The sequence below is a fragment of the Astatotilapia calliptera genome, chromosome 18, assembly GCF_964374335.1.
Source record: "Astatotilapia calliptera chromosome 18, fAstCal68.1, whole genome shotgun sequence".
In the NCBI taxonomy this organism is placed as follows: Eukaryota; Metazoa; Chordata; class Actinopteri; order Cichliformes; family Cichlidae; genus Astatotilapia; species Astatotilapia calliptera.
Genome location: NC_137439.1, coordinates 30,693,227 through 30,705,265, shown reverse-complemented (window position 1 = coordinate 30,705,265; position 12,039 = coordinate 30,693,227). Strand labels below are relative to the sequence as shown.

General features: G+C 39.4%; 1 protein-coding gene across 13 annotated transcripts in view; it reads right to left on the bottom strand.

The window, feature by feature from the left end:
- ctnnd2b (catenin (cadherin-associated protein), delta 2b) overlaps positions 1 to 12,039 on the bottom strand; it is a 233,597-nt gene that overhangs the window by 57,710 nt on the left and 163,848 nt on the right. For all 13 annotated transcript variants that reach the window (XM_026149115.2, XM_080293036.1, XM_080293037.1 and 10 more), the window contains one exon: positions 1,672 to 1,804. In XM_026149115.2, coding sequence (XP_026004900.2) covers positions 1,672 to 1,804 — 133 coding nt within the window. The remainder of the gene's footprint in view (positions 1 to 1,671; positions 1,805 to 12,039) is intronic.

Sequence of the window (12,039 nt, the reverse complement as noted above, 5' to 3'; positions counted from 1 at the left end):
ATGCGAGGACAGCCAGACCAGCCCTAAAGCATGATGGGCTTTCAGTTAATTAGATCAATTAGCAAACAGCTGTGGTGGAAAACAGCATCAATAGACATAAATCTGTTACAACAGCAAAACCTCTGTCTAAATACTGGGTAGGGCCCCCTTGTGCTGCAAACACAGCCATCTGGGGGTGTTCTGTATTATCTTGCTCCACTTTGGACTCTTTGTCATGTTCCTCAAGTCGCTCCTAAGCATCCGCAAACAATGGCGACGGATCCTTTGGGTTTCCGAGCATCAGACCTATTCGGAATGAATGCTTTGATCGTTAGCATTTACTTTGTTTAGTGTTTTAATCTTCTGGTGTAACGGACAAAGAATATAGGGTGGCCCTGAGAGGTCAAACACACTGCGACTTAAGAAAACACCAGCAAACAGGAAAAAAAGCTGGAACAACTCTCACAGCAGGAGTGTTTTTGGGGGAAACAGCAGCGTGAGGGAATAGCCGTGGAAGTGACTGAAGGCAAAACACGGGAAAGACCGCATTGATTCACGCTTAAAAGAAGCAGAAGATTCTTCTGTGCTGGGAGGGAGAAAAAGATGCAGATAATGTATGTTTTGATTTAATATTATCATCACTTCCCAAGCTGGTTGATCTTTCAGGGCCACCGTAAGAATAGTCAAAAACGATATATATTTGGCTTTAAAGACTCAAAACTTTGTTTTCTCTCATGGTGACCCATGATCAAAGATGATGGTGCTTGGGTGCATTTAGAACAACTCATTTACAGACAATCAGGACAAATCAGAGACTTGGGTCTGTCTTAAAAAAACTCTAGTGAAAAGCAGGCGTACTTATCTGCTACTTTGCCGTTTTGTTTTGTTTTGATGCATTCTGCATTCATTTGTTATTTCTGGGTTGCTTTTAACTGCTTTATTGATTATCCAGTTTTCACAATTTTATCTAAAATTAGTCACTTCTTATTTTAATTTTTTTTGCATACATTGTTTCAATATATAGTTGATTTTCTTTACTGTGTTCTTTTTAAAATGTTATGTTGCTGTAGATTGTTTTCAGAAAAAAGCACTTTGTGGAGGTGCCATGTAAATAAAGACTACTGTTTGTTCCAAAATGTCAATATGTGTAATTTAAGTAAGGCCCGCTGGCAAGATAACTGATGCGCTGCAATGCTAGAATGACCACAGGCAGTCTGCTTCAGGAACATTATTGGTGAATCCACACAGAAAGCACCGTGGAGAAGTTGCAGTATTATTTCACCATTTGTCTGTTCCATAAGTATGAAAAACATTTTTAATGCGAGCACACACACACACACACACACACACACACACACACACACACGCAGAGTCATAGAGCACCTAGCTCTGAAATCGTACTTGTGGCACAGAAAGCACTGACGAAAAAATGTTCAGCAAACCACGGAACGTTACTCAAACTCTACCTTAATGTTCATCTGCACCAGAGGAAGCCCTGGGAGAGAATTTCAGTGGGTGTTCTGATTAAACTTACAGAGTTAAAGCATGCATGTGTGTAAGCAACATTATGTTGTAGCGCTATGACATCAATTAAATTAAATAATTTAATTTATGTCAATTAAATATGACATATTTAATTTCTCCGTGTGTGAGAATCTTGTGTCTGTGCAGGTTTCCCTCAGTGATTGATACCTCAGATTTGATCTTGTTGTCTCCAAAGCAGAGGTGCTGGAGGTAAGCAGCAGCATTGGATTGAACTGATGGGAACTGATGTTGCAACATCTGGATCACCTCTGGCAGCTCTGGATCCCTCCAGCCAAACTCCCTACAGAGCGACACAGAGAGAGAGAGAAAATATAGTATGCTTTGATGAATGCAGAGATAGAGATGTGTGTGCGGAGCTGAACCTGTTAGCCTGCCTCCCTACTGTGACCCTGATTTAAAATGCTTACCGGAGAAGGAAGAAAGAAAGACAGAGAGACAGAAAGAGAAGCATAATAAGTTGGAATAAATCAAAAGAAAAAAGGGAGGGGAAAAAACGACACATTAAATAAACAGAGATTTCTGTTCTGTTTCAGTGATCTACAATAACTGTTTATTTAGGGTGAAATTATTCAGCACAATATTAAAAAAGATGCGCGTCACCAGGTGACTGTTTCCAAGTGACAGTTCACTAAAGGCCTGCCAATTTAGGTTTGGGACATAAGCACAGGCTGAATGATTTGACCTTTACCACAACAAGTGAGGGACCTAAATGTCATACATAAATTAAATGCTTACCTTGGTTATGCAAATTAGTAAATATGAGATCATTAGAGTGTGAATGTAAAATGTAAACTATGTTTAAAGGTAAAATAAAGCACTGGTAAAAGGTGTTCTATTATTTTTGTCAACATATTCTTCACTTTTCCACACATGAATTACAGAGTATTCTGTAGCGTCACAGTCAGACATGTAGGCCTCCTTTGTGGAACACGTGAAAAATCAAATGCTAAAAAAACCAAAGAACAAACCTCTACTGAGAACTGTGGAAGCCATCTGCAGTTTCAGGCATCTCCAGGTTTGTGGAATTATCTGATAAATAATTATTCCTTTGAGGCACAGCCCATCCAACAAATCTGTATGGTTTATGGATGCAGCTTGCTAATCAAGCTTGCTTAGCATTAGCTAATGATTAAACACTCATCTAAATATCAGAACTGGCTCAAAAGAACCAAATAAAACGGTTATATGGCTGTTAATATCAGCATGCTGATAACCAAAACAAAAATTATTCCTGGCGTTTTTATTGATGTTTAGAATTGTACTGTGTAGAAAACACAACTAAAAATGAAGGTCTCATTCTTTTCTTATCAGAGCCGGATCAATAGAGGATTTTAAGACCTATATTGGAATTTCTTGATTTGAAAATCTCATATTTAAATATATTGGCCGATATTTTTAACATCACAACAGGCTCTATTCTAATATTTCTTATGTGTAGTTGTTTTTTTACTCATTCACGCTCTGGCCAAGTCAGCTTGGATCAGCTGGTTGTTGAGTTTATTACGTTCCAAGCACGTGCGTCACAAACTATATAACATCAACAGTCAGAACATGGTAAAAGGCTGTTCCTCTCCGATAAGGAAAGAAGTGCTTTTAAGAAAAAAGATATGAAATGAAAAAAAATATACAGCTTGATTTAATAGTTCTAGGTTGCTTTTTTGAAAACATAACCCTATCAAATAAGCCCAAGGACTTGCAGGCTGCGTGCATGCATACATTTTTAATGTGACTTGCTGTCGTTTTCAGACAAAGAAGTCATTTTTTTTAACTCAATGCTTTAATTTGGCTGTAAAGAAATGTCTACGGTTTCTCCCTCCTCTAGAATCCAGGCCCTCACTAACAGCGAAGGCCGGGCACTGTTAGTTGTCTATAAAATCCACCTCAGTGAATGGAGTTGGCAAACTCACTGCAGTGAATGTGGTGCATTTTCTGGCTGCCCATTGTGCTAGATCAATATACATTTTATCCTGTGGACTCCAAAAGCACTGCTAAGGTCTAATGAACACAGTCAAACATTTAGAGATATGTCATAAAGCAAACACAGGGATACAAAAACCGCAGCCTAACAAATGCAAGATGTTGCAAAACGCACCGCCTTTGCTTCTAAAGTAACCTGACGTTCATCCTTTCATTTTGTGCATCTTCTCTGGGTATAACAAAGAGAAGCAAGTTAAGTCATAAATCAAAAACACATGAACTTCGAAACTTTCCAGTTTTTTTTATAGAATGTAAAACAGAAATTCCCAAAGAGCGTCCATTCGGTGTATTGTGGTACAATCCACTATGGCTTCTATTGTGCAATGAGAATACTGAGCAGCTACTGAGCCACTATAAGAGCTTCTTCCTTCTGTGGTGATAAGTCCTTACTTTAATTTCCCCCAGCTACCCTGGCTTTAGCGTCCAACCAGAGGTCTACTAGTGCTCTTGCCTAAAAGGCGTGCTTATACACACACACACACACACACACACACACACACACACACACACACACACACACACACACACACACACACACACACACACACACACACACACAGAAACACAATAAGCTCACTAACCCTGCACATACATGTGGGGGGTGCTGGCACGAAAGTAGAAACACAGATTAACGTGAGAAAGATGTGATGTGAAAGAATAAAGCCGCGGCGAGGGAATCAGAGGACTGGATGGATTGTGGAGAGGGAGGCGTGGTTTATCGATGTAGGCCAACAAAAGCATCGCAGTTCCTTGACAGCAGCGGTTTCTTGGGACCAACTAAGGCAGGCGCCTCTTTGTTTGGTGCAAACTTTTAGTCCCACAGCAGGATTTAATATTCTTGGGATTTGGGAGGAGGAGCCGATGCTTCCCGGATACTAATTTCTACCATCATCTTTCGCCATATGCTCTGCTGTGTTTGATAGAGTCCACCTGCTGTTTCTTCTTTTAAACCTGCACCTTTCTACTCTTTGATTTGAAGCTTTCTGACAGTCATGAGAAGTTTAAGGCTGCATGCCTTTCTATTTCTCTTTGATGTATCTCTTTCTTGATGCTGCAACAACCCGCTGAGATAATTTCAGTTCTGGCTAATCTAATGTAAACATTTGCGCACAAACACTTGCAGGTTTACACACACATGCACTTATCGCCGGGTGCCGTGGGGTCAGCGTGCAGCTTAGGGCAGCATTAGTCAAGACACACAATGCAGCGTACAACTAATGCCGGCAAACGAACACACACGCATACACGCTCACTGACTTGCATGCACGCCCAACCATCAAAGGCAGTGCAGAAGAGCCAGGATTAGAAAGCTTTTGTCTCGAAGTTTCATAATGACCCAATGGGATAAACTCAGTGTTTGAAAAATGGGGAAAATGGAGAGAGAATCATTTCAAAGGTTATTTGTTTCCCTGCGCTCTTTAAATTCCAACAGTTTTCTCTCTTTCGTTTAAATCGATTGTGTGAATGGCTTTCTGTTTCTTTTATGGCTTCCCTCCACACGAAGAATCCTGCTGTTACTAACATACGGTAGCAATAAATACAATTAAAGATTACATAACCTTGAGTAGGTTAACTGGCTGATAAGAAGCTCCTGTCATGTGTGTATGTTTATGTTTTTATGAGGTGGTGGGACGTCTGCACATATGAAGCTTCTAGAATAATCAGTAAAGATCGCTTCTTACATCAGACAGATTAGTTATGTAAACTGATGAAATGGCAAAAAACAATAACATAACTGCAATTGTCTGTGAAGGTTCTCAGTCATCCAGGTCATCGTAGTCAACTGCAATTGATTACAGAGACGATAAGAGAGCTGAGATTTAACTATAGAAGTACATTTACTGTAAATGTGCTGCACTATACTTCTGTTTTACAGGACAATGTTATATTTACACTGATCAGACATAATATGATGATCACTGACAGGTGAAGTGAATAACACTGATTATCTCTTCATCTTGGAGCCTTGTTAGTTTGAAATATTAGGAAGCAAGTAAACATTTTGAACATTCCCAAGGAACCAAATTGTGAAGGCAAGATGACTGGGTCGAAAGCTGCAGCTCTTGTGGGGTGATCTATCAGAAACCAAAGAAGGAACAGTGGTGAACCAGCGACATGGTCATGCATGGACAAGGATTACTGATGCTCGAAGGCTGACCCGCGTAGTCCGATCCACCAGACGAGCTGCTGAAGCTCAAAATGCTGAAAACTTGAACGCTAATTCTGATAGAAAGGTGTCAGAATACACAAGACTTAAAGGATCTGTTGCTAACATCTTGGTGCAGATACCACAACACATCTACTGTCCACGCCTCGATGGGTCAGGGTGGTCAAAATGTTATGCCTGATCGGTGTACTTTAATCAAAAACCAAGTAAACCAAGAGGACCGAGTCTAAGGGTTATCATCTAGGAACTATAGTTTTAAAGTACACCGATAACAAAGAATTTTGTTAATTCTTAGATTTTTTTCAAATTTTGCTGAAATTTCTCTTCCACGTGACTGTTGCGTTTCTCCACTCTGTAACCAACTCGTGTTTGTGAATGTATTCTTGGTCCTTCTTTGAGTTACTCCCAGATTGATTTGGAAGTTTAGTGCTTCATGTGGCTCTGTGTTTTTATTCCACTCTGTTGTTTTCCCTCCCCTTGCTAGTACCTGTCTGACTTTACCTGTTCCTTCCTTCCTAGTTTGTATTTAGTCTGTGGCCTTTTCTCATTTTCCTCCTCGTCTCCTTTGTCATCCTGTCTGTGACCTGGAAATCCATTACAAAATGTCTCAATTTCTAAAATAAATCTGGAGGAGAGAAGGTAGAGGAGTCTTTCAGGAGGAGCTATAATCAAGGATGGGCAAGTGTTGTTAAATCCAGCGTACCCAAGACTAGGGGAACGCAGCTAAAATATGAAACCATCCATCCATATGTTTTTTCAGTTTTTTAAGATCATCAGATTTTCTGCCCTTCATTGTTTCTCTGTGTGCAATTTAAAAAGGGGATAACACCTTGTCACATTGTTATACAACAAAACTATCTATGATGCAGTTGTGTCAGATGTCATGTTTAACACTTTAAAATAATGGCTCAATGTCCCATTTGGCATCTTTTTCATTCTAAACGATATTTAGTCCAATAAAAAAATATATTTCCATGAGATAATCTGATGGGATCCTCTGATGCAATTGGATTAATAGAAAGTGGTGAATGTCTAAATAGAAGACAAGTTTTGAAAGTATATCCCATGACTGTATACTGAATGTGTGTATGTATCCATTTTTCCTGCTCAACTTTGAGGACAAAATGTTCCCTTGTTATCACAGTGTTATTCACTTCACCTGTCAGTGTCATAATGTCAAAACAAATTAAGGCAAAAGAAATTAGCATATAGATGTTCCTATTCGCGGTGCACCTGTGGATGTATGAGCAGCTATCACTGAATTATTTGTAAACTTAAAAACATCTTCTTCCTCCGGCAAGTTCTGGATTTATAAGGAAAATCCTTTTCATGTAATATCTAACAGGATTTATAGGCTATTATCCTTCATTGAAATATGAGATAATAATGTCCTAACAAAATTACCGCTAAGCTAAATCTAAAAGTATGAGCATGCTTTGCCACTGTGTGAGCTGACTCAGTTGTGACACCAGAATCGGGTGCACTTTGTGATGGTAACTGCAAGAGTTGGGTGTTTTAATTGCCTCCAGGTGCTAACTTCCTGACATGCACCCAAATACATTCAGTGCTTTTCTCGATGTAGAGCAAAAAAGGTTATCCACTCAGCTCATACATTTTAACCATTTTAGTGACAACGAGAGCCGTGGATACCATAATAAGCTACACAAGAGGTCCGTCGGCACAGATGTTTGAAGGACTTAACATGTGCACCGGTGAAACAATTTCACTTATATTACTCCATCAAAACACATAGATGTTGCTTGCACATCAGTGGACGAACAATAAGCATTACCTGAAGGTAAAGTGGCACTCTACCACAATAACTCTAAATAGATTTTTTATCATGCTGTGATCTCTTAAATCCACGGTCTTCTTTTAAGTTTGTATCTTACATTATCTCCCTTTCTAAAATCCAGGTAGCAAGAATAGGCATGCCACTACTGAGACACACAAATGTGACACAATAAACACTTATCCCTTAAACAAGGGGACAAGGTTCAGTGGGTGTAATCCTGCAGGCTCAGAAAATGTGACAGACACACACACACACACACACACACACACACACACACACACACACACAGGAAGAAGACACAACTGTGTGAATAAATTTTGACATAACAGGAATTGGCCAGAAATGTACATAAATACATCATAAAAAGAAAGGAATACACACACACACACGCACACACCAGAGTCTAGAATAAGGCCAGAGAGACAAAAGTGGTGCATCCATCACAGCAGATCAAACTCAACCCAAGGCTAGAGGCGCGATGCTCTGCGGAGTTGTGCACACATACAGTGAAAAACAGCTGTACAATAAATATTCATCTTTGTTTCTCTAGTATAAAACTTTTACGAGACTTAAGTGACTCTTAGTATCATTTAGTATGAGTTCACAAGCAATGTAAGGGACACTTGATCTGGACTTATTTATTAGTATTATGTTGCAAGAGAAAAATGCAAGGAGCCACTGATAATAAACTATAGTGTGAGACACACGAGACGTATAGAAACACAAACATGCATTTATTCTATATGGGACTACAAGACAATCTCCCTAAGTGCAAACTGAAGCCATTGTGAAAGAACTACAATTCATTGGAAGCTTGCTGAGTCAGTCCTCTGAGACAAAATGAGCAAAAATAAATAATAAATGACAGAAAAAGAGCTAATATTTCCTTTTATAACAATGACACCAAGCAGCAGCCTCCAGGACTAAATAAATGTTGTAACGGCTGTAATTCCTCAAATGACCACCTGAGGCTAAATCTAAAAGCCAGTCAATTCCCATAGACTCCCATGTAAAGAAAGCCCAACTTAACGGCATTAACAAGCATGTTCAAAATTTCTAAATATAGCTTTGGCCTAAATAGATAGTTTGTATCTTCATAAATCCTTCATCTGGATAATGGCAAAAGCTTAAAGTTAAGGGTGTGGTTACTCTGACTGACTCTTGTGCTGAAACAGGGAGCTATAATTGGTGGCCATCTGCTAGGACTCACTTTCAGTAATTCAAGTCCCTGAACTAGCTTAAAGCACCTTAAAGCGACTGTTGTTGTGATTTGGAGTTATATAAATACAACTGAACTGAACTGGAGCTATCCTCAGTGTTTCAGCTGTTGGAGCCCTTGGGATCATTTTAATTACAATTATCTGACAAATTCTGTGATTTGCTATTTGCTACAATATGTCCAGTTCGTGCTTCAGTTTTGGTATTTTATTAGTCTGTAACTTAGGACTAATTAGCAGACATCCATGTCAAGTTGCTGGATGCTTGCTTAAGCTTGCTAGTGTTAGCTGATAATGATAATTTAGCACTCCTCCTTGCTAGTCAAATGTGGGAACTCTAGCACAAATAATAATAATAATCCGGTTGTTCAGTCTGACGTCACTAGCCGTGTCTGGACCTAAACTCCGCTGCAGGTCCATATATCAAACGATCACTATGGCATTACTGAGAGTTGAAAAACTGTCTAAAGTCTTTCATCTTTAATAAAATGATCAGCGTTCTGCTCTACCAGGTGTAACAATTGAGTTTAACATCCAGGCATCCATGAAAACGGAATTTATGACATTTAACGGAGTTAGAAGTTAGCAGGGAGTTAGCTCGCTAGCTTCTATCTAAATACAATATAGCATGTCCTGACTGCGGGGTTTTGGAAACAAATTAAAATGTACAGCTCTGTTATCACTTCCAGCATAAATGAAGACAGAAAACTAAACAGCAGTGACGTTTGTAGGGTTACTGAAGTTGGGCTAGCTGGTATATAATGATGTTAGCATAATATAAACAAGCTAACTTTTTTTCCACTCGATAAAAGTTACCGTGAGTGTTCTCGGTGGTCAGGAACAAATGTAATCGCATGGCAGGATGCTGTAAAAGGACCAAACTTCAGCCAGGAGAACAACTGAGATAATCCATCCACAATACGAGGTTAGTCATTCATATACTGCTGCATGGGCTGGGCTGTAGTTACATCCTAAGGTTTTAAAAACTGAGCTTAAATAAATGATTAGCGGTAATAAAAGCCGAGGGAGGTCAACAGTGATCACTGACTGTTTTAGGAGCTTTTTGAGATTAAATAGAAGAAAATACATAACATTAAACATGTTAACAACACAAAAGCCATATTAAACGCAGACTACTTTAGGCCCGGAAGTAGGATTCGTCACGTCATCACTTAACAATCGGATAATAATAACAACAACAACAACAACAACAATAATAATAAAGAAACATGTTTTTGGCCAAAATCCTAAGGCTAAAGCTTCAAAATGTGCAATGCAAAGTGATGTCACACTGCCGCTTTCCATCATTTATTTACAGTCTATACAGTAGCATGGGGTTTTATACAACATCTTTTTAAACTGTATTAAAGTTTTAAGTTATGATTCAACTCTCTAAACTGAACACTATGTCTGACAGATAAAAGGGTTTACTGTGTGATTCACTGTATCAACAGAATCCAAGAATTCTGAGCAGCAGTTTTATGAACGAAATTCAAGTTTGTTTGTTTTTTCCGATTGCTTAGCACTAATTAGTAGGAATGCATCTATGCAAGGCTCAAAAATGGGCATTTATAAACCACTGGATGATGTCCCTTTTATAAATAGTCTATGTACTGTATGGGGCATGGGTGTCCCATACAACATAAAGATGATATAAGATGTCATTAAAAGTGCGCCGAAAGAAGCCGACACTAAAATACTCTACCTACAGTTGCAGAAAAACTCGAGTCAGGCCCGTCTCCTGTGGGAGGGTTTTCTGCCCCAGAAAGCTGTACTATTATGGTTCATTCATTCACTAACTTTAGCCCAGAGCTGTACAAGTTTTTACTCCCTCTCGCTTTCATTCTGTGTGTGTTTCTTCCGAAAAGAGAACACAAGAGAATATGGTGCTCCCAGTCCCAAACACTGTGTGACAACATCACAGCGGGGTGAGCAAATACTACTGAGCCATCTGTGAACTTCAGGCAAAAGTGTTCATGCAGGGAATGTTTGCACTGTTTTAATGTTAGAGTTAAGAAAAGAATATAGAACATATTTGGAGACGAATGCTTTTGTGGAAGACACGAAATTCTGCCAGAACTGAAAAGTGAACTGAGTGACGTGAGTTTAAAAGTAGGCTCTTATAAATATGTGGAATTCTGCCTTAGCTTTTACCGATTCTCAAGTATATCAATAATAAAGATAGGTAATGAAAGCACTATGCACTGTAATTCAAAAAATTTATTGAATAATGAAGAAGCAAAAGAAAGACTCCTGATTGTCTGGAGCTCTTCCTACAAGGACAGATTTGACCCAGCAGATTCCACAAATCCAAAGATTTGTCTAAAAACTAGTAGTATACACAGTATATATTGTGAAAATTCATCTTATGCACATATGTAGATACATCTGTGTAAATGGACCTGCGCCTGCATCTGTGCGCATGTGCCTGACTCCCGAGAGCCTAACATTTCATTTGGCGACTCAGTGGACTGGGACAAAGTACCGTCGAACCATCAATCCCCTCTTTGTTCCTAACCATCCAGGTGGGCTATCTTGCATCAGCACTTGCGTAGGTATGTGTGCGAGTGTGTGTGGCTCTGTGCGTGATCATGTCACCCACAGCCAAAACATTTACACCACAATACGAGATGTCAGGCTGCAGGCAACCCAACAATTAAACTCGGTAAATAAATAAGCTATCTATGAATTATGTATTCAGAAAGCGGGGCGAGGCGCTGTGATGTGAGGGCTGCAGGCAGATGATGCTCCCTGCCATATCGGGCTGAAAGGATTTCCTGTGAGTCAGGATTTTTGAGGAATAGAGTGATTTGAAAGCAGAGAGTGAACTATGTGATTTGTGTCGGTATGTTTGTGTGTGCACTCCTACTGAGGATTGTCAGTGGGGGAAATGGAGATTCGTCTGATGACTCAACCCCCGAAAGACAAACAGAAATACAGGCAGACACGGAGCGACAGGTAGAAACCTGCAGAGTAAACTGATAGAAAAGGAAGAAAGGAGGAAAAGAAGAAAGAGAATTTGAAACACACTGACAACGGCGCTGATTCACTGCATTAACTTTTCAGCAGGGCATCGCACAACTTCAGGCGGCTGATTAACAGCAAAACATTACAGTGTATTCATAGAAAAAGGGAATTCAGCAGCGCAAGCTCCAGTGTTGTACTGGTTAGCACCAGAGAAAAAAAACCAGAAACACATGCGGAGCTGCCCACATCAAATTCAGCTGATGGGTGTAGCTCTTTGTATAGTAACTGATCAAGAATGTTTAAACACAGCAAACCGGGATGATGTTTGTCTCTTTAAAATATTTAATGTCATCTGTTCTTTATGAAAGAGCAAACAATGAAGATGGAATTAT